Source organism: Schistocerca cancellata, chromosome 2 (assembly GCF_023864275.1).
Source record: "Schistocerca cancellata isolate TAMUIC-IGC-003103 chromosome 2, iqSchCanc2.1, whole genome shotgun sequence".
Taxonomy (NCBI): domain Eukaryota; kingdom Metazoa; phylum Arthropoda; class Insecta; order Orthoptera; family Acrididae; genus Schistocerca; species Schistocerca cancellata.
The window spans coordinates 362390046-362410076 of record NC_064627.1 but is presented as its reverse complement, the minus strand read 5'-3'; the positions used below and the strand labels follow the sequence as shown (position 1 = coordinate 362410076).

General features: G+C 39.5%; 1 protein-coding gene across 1 annotated transcript in view; it reads right to left on the bottom strand.

Moving 5' to 3' along the window:
- LOC126145760 (aurora kinase C-like) overlaps positions 1-20031 on the bottom strand; it is a 97825-nt gene that overhangs the window by 47150 nt on the left and 30644 nt on the right. Inside the window, exons 4-6 of the mRNA XM_049915579.1 lie at positions 14945-15079; positions 13572-13730; positions 4830-5061 (exon numbers count right to left, since the gene is read on the bottom strand). Of these exons, the coding sequence (XP_049771536.1) occupies positions 4830-5061; positions 13572-13730; positions 14945-15079 (526 nt within the window). The remainder of the gene's footprint in view (positions 1-4829; positions 5062-13571; positions 13731-14944; positions 15080-20031) is intronic.

The following is a 20031-nucleotide window of genomic DNA, read 5'->3' as shown; positions in this document are numbered from 1 at the left end:
ATCGTCCACATTTCACTTCCATTTATCACTACAGAAATATCTCCAGAAAAGGACTTCCGAACACTTAAATCTATGTCAATGTTAACAAATTTCTCTTCTTCAGAAACGCTTTTCTTGCCATTGCCAGTCTACATTTTATATCCCCTCTACTTCGGCCATTATCAGTTATTTTGCTTTCCAAACAGCGAAACTCATCTACTACTGTAAGTGTCTCATTTCCCAATACAATTTCTTTAGCATCACCTGATTTAATTCTACTACCTTCTATTATCCTTGTTTTGCTTTTGTTTGTGTTCAACTTACGTCCTCCTTTCAAAACACTGTCCATTCTGTTCAACTGCTCTTCCAAGTCCTTTGTTGTCTCTGACAACATTATAATGTCAATGGCAAACCTCAAAGCTTTTATTTCTTCTCTCTGTACTTCAACTCCTATTCCAAATTTTTCCTTGGTTTCCTTCACTGCTTGTTCAACGTACATTTTGAATAACATTGAGGGTAGGCTACAACCTTGTCTCACTCCCTTTTCAACTACTGCTTCCATTCATGACACTCTATGTTATAACTGGCATCTGGTTTCTCTACAAGTTGTAAACAGCGTTTCACTCCCTGTATTTTGCCTCTGCTACCTTCAGAATTTCAAAGAGAATATTCTTGTCAACATTGTCAAAAGCTCTCTCTAAATCTACAAATGCTATAAATGTAGGTTTCCCTTTCCTTAACCTACCTTCAAAGATAAGTCATAGGGTCAGTATTGCCTCTCGTGTCCCTACATTTCTCCAGGTTCCAAATTGGTCTTCCCCAAGGTCTGCTTCTACCAGTTTTTCCATTCTTCCATAAATAATTCATGTTAGTACTTTGCAAGACACCTTCTTTCTTTGGAATTGTTATTACTACTTTTAAGTCTGATGGTATTTTGCCTCTCTCTCACATCTTGCATGCCAGATGGAAGAGAGTTGTCATGGCTGGCTCTCCCAAGGCCATCAGTAGTTCTGACAGAATACCATCAACCCCTGGGGCCTTGGTTGGACAGAGATCTTTCAGAGCTTTGTCAAATTCTTCTTGCAGTATCATATCCCCCATCTCATCTTCATCTAAATCTACATCCACTTCCCTTTCTATAATACTGCTTTTAATTTCATCTCCCTTGTACACTCTATATACCCTCCCATCTTTCGGCTTTCCCTTTACTGCTTAACCATCTGAACTCTTGATATTGGTACAGCTGCTGCTCTTTTCCCCAAAGGCCTCTAATTTTCCTGTGGGGAATATCTGTCTTTCCCCTAGTGAAATACGCTTCTAAATCTTTACATTTGTCATCAGCCATTACTGCTTAGCAATTTTGCACTTCCTGTTGATCTCATTTTTTAAACACTTGTATTCCCTTTCACCTGTTTCACTTGCTGCCTTTTTAAATGTCCTCGTTTCATCAATCAAATTCAATATCTATTCTTTTATTCCAGAATTTCTACTGGCCTTGTCTTTTTACCTATTTGATCATCTGCTTCCTTCATTATTTCATCTCTCATAGCTACCCATTCATCTTCTAGTGTATTCATTTCCCTTGTTGTTGTCAACCATTGTCTAATGCTCCTCTGAAACTCTCAACAATCTCTGGTTCTCTCCTTAATTTCCTACCTTTTTCCAATTTCTTCAGTTTTAATCTACAGTTCATAACCAGTAAATTATAGTCAGGGTTCACATATGCCGCTGGAAATGTTGACAATTTAAAATCTGGTTCCTAAATCTCTGTCTAACCATTATACAGCGTGTTACAAAAAGGTACGGCCAAACACACAAAGAAAGAAAATATGTTATGTGGACATGTGTCTGGAAACGCTTACTTTCCATGTTAGAGCTCATTTTATTACTTCTCTTCAAATCACATTAATCATGGAATGGAAACACACAGCAACAGAACGTACCAGCGTGACTTCAAACACTTTGTTACAGGAAATGTTCAAAATGTCCTCCATTAGCGAGGATACATGCATCCCCCCTCCGTCGCATGGAATCCCTGATGCGCTGATGCAGCCCTGGAGAATGGCGTATTGTATCACAGCCGTCCACAATACGAGCACGAAGAGTCTCTACATTTGGTACTGGGGTTGCGTAGAAAAGAGCTTTCAAATGCCCCCGCAACTGAAAGTCAAGAGGGCTGAGGTCAGGAGAGCGTGGAGGCCATGGAATTGGTCCGCCTCTACCAATCCATCGGTCACCGAATCTGTTATTGAGAAGCGTACGAACACTTCTACTGAAATGTGCAGGATCTCCATTGTGCATGAACCAAATGTTGCGTCGTACTTGTAAAGGCACATGTTCTAGCAGCACAGGTAGAGTATCCCGTATGAAATCATGATAACGTGCTCCATTGAGCGTAGGTGGAAGAACATGGGGCCCAATCAAGACATCACCAACAATGCCTGCCCAAACGTTCATAGAAAATCTGTGTTGATGACGTGATTGCACAATTTTGTGCAGATTCTCGTCAGCCCACACATGTTGATTGTGAAAATTTACAATTTGATCACGTTGGAATGAAGCCTCATCCGTAAAGAGAACATTTGCACTGAAATGAGGATTGACACATTGCTGGATGAACCATTCGCAGAAGTGTTCCCGTGGAGGCCAATCAGCTGCTGATAGTGCCTGCACACGCTGTACATGGTACGGAAACAACTGGTTCTCCCGTAGCACTCTCCATATGGTGATGTGGTCAACGTTACCTTGTACAGCAGCAACTTCTCTGATGCTGACATTAGGGTTATCGTCAACTGTACAAAGAATTGCCTCGTCCATTGCAGGTGTCCTCGTCATTCTAGGTCTTCCCCAGTTGTGAGTCCTAGGCTGGAATGTTCCGTGCTCCCTAAGATGCTGATCAATTGCTTCGAACGTCTTCCTGTTGGGACACCTTCGTTCTGGAAATCTGTCTCGATACAAACATACCACGCCAAGGCTATCGCCCCGTGCTAATCCATACATCAAATGGGCATCTGCCAACTCTGCACTTGTAAACATTGCACTGCCTGCAAAATCACGTTTGTGATGAACACTAACCTGTTGATGCTACGTACTGATGCTAGTACTGTAGAGCAATGAGTCGCATGTCAACGCAAGCACCGAAGTCAACATTACCTTCCTTTAATTGGGACAACTGGCGGTGAATCGAGGAAGTACAGTACATACTGATGAAACTAAAATGAGCTCTAACATGGAAATTAAGCGTTTCCGGACACATGTCCGCATAACATCTTTTCTTTACTTGTGTGTGAAGAATGTTTCCTGAAAGTTTGGCCGTACCTTTTTGTAACACCCTGTATAATCAATCTGAAACCTTTCAGTATCTCCATGTCTCTTCCAGTTACATAACCTTCTTTTATGATTCTTAAACCAAGTGTTAACTATGATTAAATACTGTACACTATCCACTGCAAAAAATCTTTGTTCATTCGAAGTAAGGAAATGCCATTTTTGAGATTATGCAGTTTCACAAGAAGTTTCTCTCTCTATGTTGATACTATTGTCCACCGCACCATATCTGACTGGTTATCACAAAATGCTGGACACTGCTATTCCATAAATGTCCAACACTTTATGTCTTTATTACTAGTTTGAAAAGGCAAGAATTGGGTGCTTGCCATCTGTGGCTGGTAGCCAAACTGTAAAGCACAAGTGAGACTATATACCCTGTACTTTAGTCTGACCAATTGCCTTTCTGTCCCCACGAGTGCAAATGCCATATTTACTACATCATAAGACACACCTCCCTCTTTTTTAATATTAAATGAAGTTGTAAACTCTGTTATTGGTGTGAAGTATCTTAAGACAAGCCTAAAAATGTTATACCTTATACCTCTGCTAAACTCATAGCACTTATTGAAACTTCCTGGCAGATTAAAACTGTGTGCCGGTCCGAGACTCGCACTCAGGACCTTTGCCTTTCGCGGGCAAGTGCTCTATCAACCCAGTTGGTAGGTTGTCATCTGGAGTGATTCAGCAGACATCTGACCACTTCATGCTAATAATAAGCGTCATTAAATTGCCAAGCTTTAGGATTATCAGTGTGGCAGAGCAGTAGTAGTTTTAGTGCCATTGTTAAAGCTTGTGATTAACTTGCTGTGCCACGTTTCAAGTAATCTCTGAAACATTTATTTACTGAAGAAATGTATACTATTGTTAATTTGTCCATTTGCAAAGTCATTTCAGATCTGACTACTAAAATTCAGACAAACTGCAGTTTAAGCATGGTAGTTGCTCATAAAAGCAAACTGAGGAGCTACTTCACTGAACAGTAGTGGCTCCGGTCTTGTTAGCTGACATACAGCTTTGAGAGCTGTGTGCTAACCATATGCAACTCCATATCCACATCCAGTGATGCCTTTGGGCTGAGAATGACACAGCGGCAAATCTGTACCATCGGGCCTTCATGGCCTGTTCAGGTGGAGTTAACTTAAATAGCTCATAAAAAAATCAAAGCAAGCAGGATGCATTGCCATGGTTGCCAGTCTAACTAAATCTGCTGCCAACTCCCACTCCACATTCATATTAGTGCTTGGCCAGATTGGAGCCACTGTTTCCCATACCACCATTATAAAAATAATCAAATAAAATCTCTGCAAGATTTCAACTAACAAATCTCAGCTGACAGCCCTTATATTAAGCTGTTACATATGGTAAAAGTTGACCCCGCATTTTTCAAAGGACAAATCTGGGGAAAAGTTCTTTACAGCCTGGTAAAAACTGTATTACCTATGATTTTGTAGAATGCTACTTATCTCCTATCAACAGATGAGTACAATAATATAAAATTGGCTTCAATGTATATTACATACCTTACTTATCAGATCCTTTGCCAAATCAGATACATAGTCTGGTATTTTATATTTGACTTCACGTATCAGACTATAAGTTTTTTTCGAAGAATCTGTTTCAAAAGGCGGTTTCCCAACAAGAAATTCATAACAGAGGACACCTATGCACCAGTTATCTACATTATGATCATAAGGCTTCCCTTCTACCATCTCTGGAGGAAGATAGTCCAAGGTGCCGCACATTGTCTTCCGCCTGGAACAAAAAAGTATTAACATCAGAAAGTGATTCTCAATCCTTGTCCTACAGCACCTAAAGGAAATACAAAGATTACACAAATTAGTAACAAGTATGACAAAGCACACTTTTAACAGCAACTGAGGCTAGTAACCTACCCTCCCAATCAAAAATGGTGATATTCTGATATCAATGAAACAAGTACACTGATACGTACGACCAATAATACACCAAAGTTGTTTATGTACATTTATTAAAAGATAACTTCTCAGTATAACATGTGTGCAAGTTATATATGAAGGCTGAGGATCATCGAGTCTTCAAACTGCTAACCTATGCTACATGAATCTCATTACATTCAAAGCAATCCTTTGTATTGTCCATAAGTGCTCTAAAATTACAAATCTAAATGTTTATCAAAAATTTTTGAACTCTGGGCAATCAGAAACCATGAGCTACAAATGTACCCAGTTTATGTATTCTAGACAGATAAAGTTTGCAGATCAATAATGAAAAAGGAGAGTTTAAGGAAACCAGGAAGTGAAAATCCATCAAAGTAACTTTTTTTTTTTAATTGTGTGAACTTATACCCCAATCCTTCCTGGACGAGAATATGTACAGCTTTAGTACATTGGGTGTATACTGACAGGAAAGAGAGAGCATTTTGAAAACGACAGACCCCATTTCTGTCTGTCGGTTAATGCAGCCAAGTTTATCCTGCCTGCAGCAGCCTCTCTCCATCTTAACCACTTCTTTTCAAGTTGATCACCCATGTGCTAAATGTGTGTAGCAACAATCGAATGCTTATTCAGACATCTATTTTACTTGTATTAGTGATCTGAAGGAGAATTCATTTCAAGTAGTAATCTCATTGTGCTTATTGTTATATTTTGTGTGTATAGATCATAAGTACAGCCAGAATAATACAGAAAAATACTAGTAATTTAGATAAAATGAGAAAAGCTGTGTGGGCACTGTTCTTTTATAAGATTGCTGCAGATGAGGACCCCTGTCATCTTCTCTGCCGAAAGTACTCCAAATCATGGTGTAAGTATCGGAGAGCTTAACTCTGCATCATGTAGGAAGGCAGCCAAATTGTCAGGTGTTCTGCCTATCCCTCCCCATTAACTGCTAGCAGCCAATAAGGTTCATTCTCTTTCCAAGTTGCTAGCTGTGAGTTACAGCTAGATGGTGAAAATCTCTCCTGCAAGTGTTTTGGTGTGACTAAAAAATATGTCTGATGACAGCAATAAACGAAGTGCATCACAAGTAGGTGAGGGGGATTATTTATTGCATTTATAACTTTTTCAAATGTGAATTTTAAAGCAAGACTCCTACTGCTGACATTTGAAGACACGAGAACTGACTGAAGAAGCATGTGGTGTCGGCAAAGTAACTGTAAGGGCAATTGTAAACAAAAGTGTCAGAGCTGTAGAAATGTTAGGAGAAGTTGGTTTTGCATCGTCTAGGAAGCATCGGAATCTCTAGAAATCTGTAACACTAAAACATGGTTGTCAAAACCATCCATTTAAGTACTACGCCTGAATGGTAAATAACCAATATCACAAAAAACTTGTACAGTTATGCATGAGAAGACTGGCTTCAAAGGTAGCACTTCATCAATGTAAAGAATTTTAAAAGACATTGGTTTCAAATATGTTAAGAAGAGAGTTTTCGGTTGAAAGAAGTGACCTAGGTGCAGCACGAATCACATCTTTCATAAAGATGCACAATGTAAGGAAAGGAGGTAGTTCAACAGTACATTACCTTGACGAAACATGGGTGAATCAGAATCATTCGAGGAAGACCTGCTGAAAAATGAGTGATGGTACTGGCGCTTTTTAAGTTTCCATAGGAATAGGTTCCCAGATAATTATTCTGCATTCTGGCTCTTCTTCTGGTTTTATTTCTGAGTGCAAACTTGTGTTTAGCTGTAAGAAAAACAGACCTGACTACCATTTGAAAATGAACACTGCCAGTTTCATGAAGTGTTTCACTGAACAATTCTTGCCATACCTGCTTCAAAGTTGGTCATTATAATTGCCATGCCAGTTATCATTGAGCTGTTACGGAGAAAACACCAAACTCAAAAACCAGCAAAGAAGATATTTTGCCCTGGCTTAACAATAAAAATATTTCGCACAGTATAAACAAGACATGCTGAGCTCCTGCAGCCGATAAATTTGACTATCACATGACAGAATGCAAAACCTTCACTTTCTTCCACATGAATGTGGTCACATAGTTTCGTGTTTACCAACATATCACTGTCAGTACAATCCTATGGAATTAATTTGGGCAAAGTTCTAAGATTATATGAGAGAAAAAACAAAATGTTCAAGATAACAGACACTGAATCACTTGTGCATGAAGTAACAGACATCACCACCACTTCAACATGGGAACAGGCTTTCAGCATGCTGAAAGACTTCAGGAAGAAGACTTCGGTAGGGAGGTGGAGATGGATATAAGACTGGAACCTATCATCATAAATTTACAATCAGACGGTTCAGACACAGACTCAGATAGCAGTGATGGTATTATGATGGAGACTTTGTTCCAAAGTAAAGTAATAATATTTCTTATTTTTAAAGACATAAGGTTTAAAAAGTGTATTTATCAAAATTTAAATTGCATACATAGTATATGAGAACTTCCAAGCCTTTATACATTGGAATTAAATAAATGTTGTATGGTACAGTGGCCTGGTACAAGCCTTTCAATTGGATGTCACTTCACCGACTTCCATATCTTGAAAACCAACAGCACCCGGTGTTTCCCAAACGGTCGCCCATCCCAAGTACTAACCAGGGCAACATTGCTTAACTTCAGTGATCAGGTGGGAAACCAACATTACCAACATGTCAAGACCATTGGCATTGATTGCAATTTGTATCCAATGAAGTGTGCACACTACAATGTTCAACGCACTGTCCAAGGAGAAGACAACATTTTCTCAATGTGTTGTACACTCTAAAATTCGCAAGAATGCAACTGCATAAATTCGTCAAAAATTTCTATGTTCTCAAGCCACAAATTGGAAAATGCCTTACAATGACAGGGACAGTTACCTTTCGAGATGTCTGTGGCTTTCAATATAATTAGTCAGCATTCCCTTGAGTAATCCAGAAGATTGTTAATTTTTTGCTTGTTCAGTACATTATAAATGCGCTCTCTTACTGTAATGTCAAATGAGTTAGTTTAAAGCCATGTCCGTTGACAGCATACTGATCACTTTTCCACTCGTCTTTTACATTAGTCTTTTCAACCTGTAATCTCTTTTTTTGTGCACAGTGATTACACTTAACTACAGTCAAATACACCCATATACATGTCTTAAATAATACACATTTTTAAAAATTCCATGGAGTAGAAGCAGTTGTCAAGCAAATATAATGATTCCATTTGTGCTTGAGACTAATTTTCACTGATCAGTGTGATGCTAAGTCCGCCGCTGGCGCGCTGCCAAGATGACGTCGGCCAGCCTTATCGGGGCGGGGTCAAAGGTCAAATGGTCAGTGGTGACTTTGGTAATATCTTCTGTAAGGCATCTTGGCAGCGTTCAATGCAGTTGCCTGTGCAGCAGCAGCAGCAGCGGCGATATTTGCAAGTTCTGCTATATGGTAGGTACGGTAGGCAATAATGTCTCTGTCTACAAAACTTTGAAGTCCTCCAACACTAGGTACTCCTGTACTTCCACGTACAATCGCTACAGTAAGCCAGCCATTACAATGGGTAAAAGAATCGTTAATGTCAATGCTAAAGTTAAGTCTACATCCACCGCACTTGTCGACAGACCATGCGTTTTTTGTGGATGTAGACTTAACTTTAGCAATGACAGTAATGATTCTTTTACAGAAGATATCGCCGTCGCGCTAAGCAAACAGTCTATAAAACCATCGAGAACATTGAATTCTCGACATCTGCTGCAGACAAGAAGAAGAATGCTGTGAAGAATACAGCAGCAGCGATCGCTCGCTTATATAGGGAGCGGGGACTTCGAAAATTTCTCGGACTTAGAATATTTCACACTGCCAGCGGGCCGTTATCCCGGACGGGAGCACTAGCCGTACTAGGTGCTCCCGCCCGCTGGCGCACCGCCACGATTGCATCAGCCGGCCTTATCTGGCAGGGGTCAAAGGTCAAGTGTTCAGAGTGATGACGTAACATGCTGTTGCCTCCTTGAGCCCCCGGTTCATGATGTACCCTTGTCCGGTTCTCAGCTACGCTACAGATCACTTTATTTATGAAAATACAAAGTACAGTCACCAACAAACTTTACATATTCACATACTCCTTTACCTTTAACTCAAATGAATACAGACTCATTAACAGATATTTTTCTCTTACTACGTGTATAGAATGACAATGGTGAAGTAGACATATAAGCTGATTTACCAAAGTCTTTATTTGCAAGTTCTGCCGTGTGGTAGCAAACAGTCTATAAAACCATCGAGAACATTGAATTCTCGACATCTGCTGCAGACAAGAAGAAGAATGCTGTGAAGAATACTGCTGCCACCGCACTTGTCGACGGACCATGCATTTTTTGTGGATATAGACTTAACTTTAGCATTGACATTAACGATTCTTTTACCCATGGTAATGGCTGGCTTACTGTAGCGATTGTACGTGGAGGTACAGGAGTACCTAGTGTTGGAGGACTTTAAAGTTTTGTAGACAGAGACATTATTGCCTACCGTACCTACCATATAGCAGAACTTGCAAATAAAGACTTTGGTAAATAAGATTTTTGTGGATGTAGACTTAACTTTAGCATTGACTTAGTCGAGCTGCAGTCATGTGTCAAATAGTTTTATCTTCTGACTTTGGTATTATATATCTGATGGAATAGAATGACCATGAGAGCAGTTGTGTTTTAATTTTAGTTCTGTGACAGGGATTTTATATCAGCTGGCCTGCGTCATGTGTCAATATATGCAAATGATTTGTAAGTGATAAGCTACACTCAGGTATGTGGCACTGCACTAACAGTAAAGTATATAGTTTAACTCATGTAAGCCCTCCCTCAAACCTGTCATGTTATATCTGCACAGATCCGATGATGGCACCTTTAGTGTGTTGAAACCAGTCATCTAGTAAACAGTGTTTAAGCAATCTTGGCTTTTGAATTATTTCTACAACAGAGTTATGGCCCCACAACACACTATGTGTTCAATGCATAATTTTATTGTGTCTCACGCTTTTACTTATAATCCAGTCCAAACCGTAATAAATTAAATGACAATTATTGCAAGCAGTTTCAATGATCTTGTCATCCGACAATGTCATTTTGGAACAAAATATTTCTTGGCATATTCACACAAGTGTGTCAGGTGCTCTCACCTTCAGACATCATGCAGATTAAAGCTGTGGCTGCAACACATGCGAAGCAACATTTCTGTCATGACAGCTGATCAAAATCTGTTTTAAAATTTATTATCCCCTCACAGATTTGAATGTATAATAAGATGTAACGTAAGCAAATGAACTTTATTACTATCTGCAGCAATACCGTTCGGCAACATGGACTTTGTTTGCCCGCTCTCTGTTGTCATACGTATGCAGATCATATTCCCTCCACACTTCTCTGCTGCTCCATCTCTATGCGTGATAGTGCCATCCTACATGACGTAGGCTATAGTATAACTGGTGATTTCTGTAGCCATAACCAAACACCCACCAATGTCAGTAGCAGGTGTTAGAAAAATTGTCTACAAAAACTTAGCTAGTGGAACTTGCTCAATAAGCGTATGCAAGGGTGAATTTCAAATTCTAATGAAGGTTTCAATAACAGTGTGGGAACACTTGCATAAAACAGTATTTGTGAGCCTCAAACCCCTAACAACTGGTGTCATAGATTCAAGTGTTGTGTTTCAATGACGGTTCTGTCAGCACGCTGAAAGTTTCCATTAGAATGGGCTTACAACCTGGGCTGCACTTCAAGAATGTGCTTCTGTCACCTGACCAGCTGAGAGTGCAGTAGGTTGAGAAAAACCCTACAAACAACAAGAAAACAGAATTCAAAAGAGGGCCTCTAAAAATAAGCCGGGGGACACAAAAACCCACAAAGAAGGCAACTAGGGGTCTGGCAAGTTTTAACTCTAAATGTTGTTTGAACAGATCATTTCAAATACTTTAAATCCATTTTCCTAAAAGCATGAAATTACTAGCTGCAGAACAATTTTCTCTGACGCTAATACATCTATGTCAAAGACAGTTGGTAGAGAAATTCATGATATCACTTTCATTAAAGTATACAATAATTACAGCAATCAAATAAATGGTGTGACAAATATTTAAATTTTTTTATAAATGTCAGTTTTTTAGGTCAACTACTTTTCTGTGAATTTCTACTGTGATAACAATGCTACTGTCCTACTTCAAAGAAGTGCCAAAGAAAGTGGTATAGGCAAGAGTATTCTAATACATAGACATTAACAGGCAGAATACGGCGCTGCGGTCGGCAACTCCTATAAAAGACAACAAGTGTCTGGCGCAGTTGTTAGATTGGTTACTGCTGCTACAATGGCAGGTTATCAAGATTGAAGTGAGTTTGAATGTGGTGTTATAGTTGGCGCACAAGTGATGGGACACATCATCTCCGAGGTAGTGATGAAGTGGGGATTTTCCCATCAGACCAGTTCACAAGTCTACCGTGAATATCAGGAATCTGGTACATCTACATCTATATTTATACTCCGCAAGCCACCCAACGGTGTGTGGCGGAGGGCACTTTACGTGCCACTGTCATTACCTCCCTTTTCTGTTCCAGTCGCGTATGGTTTGCGGGAAGAACGACTGTCTGAAAGCCTCCGTGCGCGCTCGAATCTCTCTAATTTTACATTCGTGATCTCCTCTGAAGGTATAAGTAGGGGGTAGCAATATATTCGATACCTCATCCAGAAACGCACCATCTCGAAACCTGGCGAGCAAGCTACACCGCGATGCAGAGCACCTCTCTTGCAGAGTCTGCCACTTGAGTTTGCTAAACATCTCCGTAACGCTATCACACTTACCAAATAACCCTGTGATGAAACGCGCCGCTCTTCTTTGGATCTTCTCTATCTCCTCCGTCAACCTGATCTGGTATGGATCCCACACTGATGAGCAATACTCAAGTATAGGTCGAACGAGTGTTTTGTAAGCCACCTCCTTTGTGGACTACATTTTCTAAGGACTCTCCCAATGAATCTCAACCTGGCACCCTCCTTACCAACAATTAATTTTATATGATCATTCCACTTCAAATCGTTCCGCACGCATACTCCCAGATATTTTACAGAAGTAACTGCTACCAGTGTTTGTTCCGCTATCATGTAATCATACAATAAAGGATCCTTCTTTCTATGTATTTGCAATACATTACATTTGTCTATGTTAAGGGTCAGTTGTCACTCCCTGCACCAAGTGCCTATCCGCTGCAGATCTTCCTGCATTTCGCTACAATTTTCTAATGCTGCAACTTCTCTGTATACTACAGCATCATCCGCGAAAAGCCGCAGACCTCCAACATCACTGCAGCCAGAAAAAGATCCTGCAAGAACGGAACTAACGACAACTGAAGATAATCGTTCAACGTGACAGAAGTACAGCCCTTCCACAAATTGCTGCAAATTTCAATGTTGGGCCATCAACAAGTGTCAGCGTACGAACCATTCAACGAAACAGCATTGATTTAGGCTTTCAGAGCAGAAGGCCCACTCGTGTACCCTTGATGACTGCTAGACACAAAGCTTTACGCCTCGTCTGTGCCAGTCAACACCGACATTGAACTGTTGATGACTGGAAACATGTTGCTTGGTCGCACGAGTTTCGTTTCGTATTGTATCGAGCAGATGGACATGTACAGGTATGGAGACAACTTCATGAATGCATGGACCCTGCATGTCCGCAGGGGACTGTTCAAGATGGCGGAGGCTCTGCAATGGTGAGGGGCGTGTGCAGTTAAAGTGATATGGGACTCCTGATATGTCTAGACACAACTGACAGGTGACACGTACGTAAGCATCCTGTCTGAACACCTGCATCCGTTCATGTCCACTGTGTATTCCAATCGACTTGGGCAATTCCAGCAGGACAATGTGACACCCCATATGTCTAGAATGGCTCCATCAAAACATTTCTGAGTCTGAACACTTCCATTGGCCACCAAACTCCCCATACATAAACACTGTCTTGCAATGTTCTGTTCAGAAGAGATCCCCCCTCACACTCTTACTGATTTATGAACAGTCCTGCAGGATTCACGGTGTCAATTACCTCCACAGTACTATTTCAGACATTAGTCGAATCCATGCCACGTCGTGCTGCAGCACTTCTGCATGCTCACAGGGGTGTACAAGATATTAGGCAGGTGTACCAGTTTCTTTGGCTCTTCAGTGTATGACAACTTATGTACATTTCAAATCTCATTTCATTTAAACATAGTTTATGAGCAATGGGCACAAACATTAGCATGACCAACCATAGGAAATACACTTATTCCTGGGCCCCTTAAAGACTTCATAAAGGGAGATACTACTCACCGATTGCTTGGTGCGTGTACAGACCAACCAAAATCAGCCATTTTTATTTTATCATCAGAAGTAAGAAGCAAATTTTCAGGCTTTATGTCACGATGAATCACTTTATTTTCATGGCAATATTGCAAAGCATTTGCAACCTGATACATGTATCTTGCTGCTCTGAAAATTGAGGAAAAACTTAAGGCATATCACAGGACCAATAAATGACACCACAAATCAAAATAAAATGTAATCATAATGTACTAGAGACAGACACCCAAAATCAACTCAATAAAAAAGAAAAAACTGAACAAGGTGGAAATCAGCACTTAAGGGAGGTAGGACGTCAAATGGGCCAACTTTGAGCAGGAGAGGCACCACATGACACTTTAATTTCCACTGTCTATAATTTTACAAATAAACTCATAAAACTTTGTCAACATGACCAGGAAGGATTCCGGATTCATACTCATAGCAATGGAACTTCAAAAACATAACAAAATAAATTTTTTTACGTGTGAAATTTCATCATTTTTTCCACTTACTATTGGCTGCATTTGTTGCTATAGGTACACTTTTCTTCACAAGTAAGAGAGATTCTTCGATGAATTTTGCACAGCATACAAACCATACTTACAGGTGTATGAAACTTTAGAATTTATTTAATTAATGAAAAAAATGAATGAGCTGTTACATTTTAAAATTCATGTTTAGAAAAAACTCAAATTTTCTGGTTAATTATCTCAATTTTTAGCACAGTTTTTAATAGATTTGGAAAATTCTAGAGTTTCATACACCTGTAAATAGGGTTTGTATGCTGTGCAAAATTCATCGAAGAATCTCCCTTACTTATGAAGAAAAGTGTACCTATAGCAATGAATGCAGCCAAGTGAAAAAGTGATGACATTTCACATGTAAAAAAAAAAAAATATTTTGTTGTATTTTTGAACTTCCACTGCTACGAGCGTGAATCCTGAACCCTTCCTGGTCATGCTGACAAAGTTTTATGAATTTATTTGTAAAAGTATAGACAGTGGAAATTTAAAATGTCCTGTGATGCCTCTCCTGCTCCAAGTCGGCCAGTTTAACGTCCTACCCCCTTTAAGAAAATTTCTATAATCTGAAATGCTAGAGCAGATGTCTATTACGTCCCCAAGCTAGCATGTTTAGTTTTGTGTTTTGTAACTATCCAGCCTCCTCCCTCTGGTAAACAATTTTGATGATATAATAAGAAAAACAAATAATGACAGGAATAAAAGAGATGGGGTGAGGTGGGGGGGGGGGGGGGGGGGGAACAGAGAGAGAGAGAGAGAGAGAGAGAGACAGAGAGAGAGAGAGAGGTGTTACATTACTCAAAGACTGAAATAAAACTTGTTCTGCAGAAACAAACTTACACAGGCTCGGCAAAGCGACCATTTGGGCTTGCATTAAGCACTTTGTACAATTCTCCTTTAGCAGCAAACTCTAAAATTAAATATATCTTCTTCTCATCATAAAAGTATGTGTAGAGTTGTAGGACATGCGGATGCCTGCAGAGGGAAAAATAGAACATTAAAATGGGCGTTATGTGAAGCTCATTTTGGTTGCCTGCAGTACAAGATAACAATCACAGTAACTAATCTACTAGATAAATAATTTCATTAAGACAAAACAATTTGTGGAGTATTAATTATCAAGTTTATTCTTAAATTTGGAAACATTAAAAACTAATGACTAGCAAATAAAGAATGCCATATAGTTGAGGCACTGAATGTTTGAGCGTCACGAAACCCAACGTCTTCAAAGTCTCAAGGATTCCCATATGAAGAATGTTCAGTGCTGTGAAACATTATCAAAGTGAAGCAGCAAAACGAACAGCTGGAGTCCTAATTTGGAAAAAATGTGTATGATTCCTGATGTTATATTACACAGATACTTGGTAACTGTTACTGCCAACATTAGTTACATAACATTCCTATCAAAGAATGACAGTTAACTACATCTGTAACGGACTGAACTTTGTTCCTTGCTGTGCAGCTAACTTTATTTTTCAAACTAAATAATCGTTACTAATAAAAAGACTTACTTTAAATTTTTTTATTCTTCTGATCTTTCAGGGATACTCAATTCTGTGTGTTATGTATGATGGCAGACCGATTCCGAACCTGCACCAGTGTGTTGGAGATAACAATAATCAATTTCCCCTTTTGTATCGCCGAAAGCAAGGCTGTACCTCTCCACAGCTTTTTTATCACGGTGCTAACTCTTTCAGTTTATTTCATTTTTCTTTTGTTACTTAAGCAAGGAAGAACCTGCAAGCTATTTAAACTTAATACAAACATCCACTGCCCTGAATGCAAAGTACAAGGGTGGATCAAATATAAACGGGATTTTATTTTTTATTTAAATTCATTTATTTAAAAACTCAAGGCAATTATGATTTATTTTTCCACATAATCTCCTGCTTTGGAAATGCATTTATCCCAGCATATGGGCAGCTTTTTGATGCCTTTGTCACAAAAAGAACTGGGTCGTGTCGTCAACCAGTTGCGCACGAAGTCTTCCACACACTCATCTTCAAATCGTCGCCCTTCTAGAGGTCCTTTAAGCGGTCTGAATAAACGAAAATCGCATGACAATAAGTCCAGGCTGTAAAGAGGATGATCAAGTGTAGTCCAGTGTATTTCCTGTAGCTTGGAGACAGAGCTGCACTATGGGGTCGCGCATTGTCATGGAGCAGGATGACCTGTCAAATCAATCAGTCTCGTCTTTTGCGATGATATGCAACTCTCGCCTTGTTCAACAGTTCGCAGTAGTAAGCAGCATTGATTGTGTGTCACTCATGCAAAAGATCAATCAGCAAAATGCCTCACTGATAAAAAAAAACCAGTTGGAAGAACCTTGCCAACTGACAGACGAGTCTTTGCTTTCACTGATGCTGCCTCCCTTTCCTCCACCACTCCTTACCGGCTTTTTTGGATTCTGGAGTGTAGCGATTAATCCATGATTCATCGCAGGTGACGATCCGACTCCAAAATACATCACCTTCTTCTACAAACCTTGCCGTAAGCCTCTGACAGACATCCAAACGTCTCAACTTCAGATTTTCGGTCAAAAGTTTAGGGACCCATCTGGAACACACTTTATGGAGCTGTAGGTCATTTGTGATGATTGCTTGACAGCTCCCATAACTGATTCCAACTTTCCGTGCAATTTCTGATACTATCGCCCGTCAATCGTCGTCAATTATGTCTTTAACCACACAAATGTTTTTGTCTGCAATGCTGGTCCACGGATGGTGATCGTGTTGCAGATTTTCCACACATTCTTGTCCTTCTTTGAACTTTTTATGCCAGGCAAACGCATGCGTCCTTGATAATGTTTTATTACCTAACTGTGCAGTCAATCTTTGGCAAATTTCTGCTACTGTAACTCTTCTTTGAGCAAGAAATTTGAAATTGTGCATTGTGCAAATGGAGGGGTACACCTATTGCTCAGACATTGTGAGCGTTATTGACGAAACAGCAGGAAATATCTAACAACATGCTCTCCTCACTTCTAATGGTCCCGCCTAAGCATAGCAGAAGTGCGGGGCCAGTCCTACCAAATGTTTATGTTCAGGAGCAAAAATCCCATTTATATTTGATCCCCCCCCATATGTTATTCTAGTTTTGCATATCAGCTTGCTGCCGTTTGTTTATCATCTTATCAGTTGCACTCGACACAGAAGGTGGGGATTTCCTTGTCCATAGCCATATTGCGCCATTTGTCTCACCCTCCTCCCAACTTGCATGTTGTTTATTTCTGGTGCTATGTAGTGCAAGTCAACAATAATACTACGCCTAAAATGAAAGCAACAACAAGTTATCATCTGCAGCGGTGTGTTGCAGAATTTAGGGATAAAATCAAACAATTGAAAGACCAGTATTATCGAAAGGATAGATTGCTACTCACCATACAGAGTAGGCATTGAGTCCCAGATAGGCACAATGCAAGCAATCTACCATTTTCATAACCATTTTTCTAATTTAATGATAATTTTTGTTCAGATGGCCACAACCTATTGTACCAACCATATGGGAAACGAAAAAGGTTGAACAGTGATCTCCAGTTTCGCAACACCTGGAGGATAAGAAACACATCGCTTCAGTTTCACTCTGATAAACAACCTGTCATTAGTAATGCAGTTCCAGGTTGTTCTGCTCAAAAATTTTCAATTTATTGTGAAGACTTCTGTAGGTTATTTGTTTCAGCCAACATCTATCTTCCCCAAGATAAATAATCCTGTGTTACGGAATTCTCTCTCCAAATATGCAAATCGTAACACTCCTGAACAGTCAACATTGAGAAAAAATGTCATCCAAAGCGTTACCAACAAACTCTACAGCAAATTCATTGTACTGAGTGAAAATAGACACACTGGGTTGCCATCGGGCAAAACTTCACACTCTGCTGGCAGGAAAGTTGGAAGTGCTACTGCTGGGGTATTAAAAAGATGAGAAAGTGATTTCAAAGAAATATTTTCTGCTAACAACCCAAGAAGTGACAGCTGTAAACCATATGTAGGTTGTGAGATTAGTTAATGAAGCAATGCAAATTTAAGTTTGACAATTTTTTATTGTTAATAACAGATCCTGCAGCACATATGAAGCAGGCAACAGCAGGTCTTGTTAGTTACCCTAAATCATTCATGTTGCAGGCATTATACATTGTTTGTTAGAGCAGTATATCATAATGTGGAAAATTGATTTCTACTGGAAAAAGCATGCTCATTAAATTGCTGAAAAGAAATCACATATTCAAGACTACATCAAGAAGAGGATATATATCTGTGTGTGTGTGTGTGTGTGTGTGTGTGTGTGTGTGTGTGTGTGTGTGTGTGTGTAACATGCCTGCTATATATTTACCAGACTTATCTTGTGACACAGTGCATTCACTTTCCCAGTGTAAGGCAGTGTTTTGGTATAATTGTCAGTCATTTGTGACGGACAACTCTAGCATGAATGGACAATTTAAGAATGAATCTCATTGTGTACTGTAATTCTTCAGCAATCAGTGAGGCATAGTGTAAATTGCATTAATAAATTCTGCATGTTGTTCACATTTCACAAGTAATGTCTTCCACTGCACACTGAAACCCATGACAAGTTGTGCAGCACTCTGAATTCCCCCTCCACCCCCCACCCCACCCCCATTATTCCAACTTGATAAGGGTGCCAGACCATTACACATCACTGAAGACTTGGTCTAATAAGTGAGTTGCACTTTCTTAAAATTATTCTGATAAACCTAGTTCTGGCATCTGTTACCCCTACAGCTACATTTTTGCAGTCACTGCACTTTTAGTCTGTGGACAGATAATCATAAATACTTGAATACTGTTCCCAATCCCAATGACTGCCTGCCTATCATGTACCCCAAGATTTGAATTTATCTGTGGCTGGATGTGGGATTGCAGCCATACTTAAGTTTAAAGTTAGAATGTCAGCTCACAATGCACAAACACTAAATTGATGTGTACTGAATGTACATATCTTCATTGTAAATAACTGCACACAAGATTTTTCACTGCAAGTAATACGATCACAAATGTGTATGCACACAATGTACTTGCAGTAGTGCCTAAGATAGAAAAGGTAAAGGGAGAAATATAAAAATACATTGAAGTTACTACAACTTTCATGGTCACTTCTCTGGCAACCATGTTCCCTTCTTAAAATTAGACAATCGAAATCTGTCACGCAGTGCATTAACATTGGGAGCAATCCAGTGTCAAATTGATGTACGCAGCCACTTCACCAGGAAAACAGATTCAGACACCAAAATGAGTGTTTTACCTTTAATAGATTAGTTACAGCTGTGAGAACTTTATGAAGATGAACATTTCTAAATGCATACCATAAAATTAAGATTCTTCTGTGTAGAGATTTCTGATGAAGGCATGTGACTTTCAAACTTGTTAAATTAGTTCTTTAGCAATGTATAAATCAAATATGAGGTTTCTTCATGTATTTGTACCTATGTGAGTCAGCTGCCAGTCTTTACATTAAGCACTGATCATGAGCAAGTGCATTTTCATTTTATAGCAATGTCACTTTTCTGCAAACAACTTTATGAAAGGAAGCTACAACCATTATCCGCCACATTATTGATGTACACCATGAACAGAGGAAACCTTCTCCCACTATATTAAGTTATGTCAGATGCCGCCTTTGCTTCTTGAGATACCTGTTTATTAAGACATGTCTAAGAGTAAATGTACTCTGAAGTGAGATTTTCAAGGTCTCTGAACAGACCTGCGCACAACGTGCAGTTGCCTACTTACGTACTACTCATGCTCAGGTATGCCAGAAAAATACTTTGGTTATTTAAGCTGCACTGCCCAGAAGATAATTCTGGAAGCTAACAGGCGCTGAAAGCTTTTGTATTCAAGCCAACACAATGACTTCCAAATCTGATTTTTGCTGCACTCCCTTTCATTCTGTTCACCCTATACTAGCAT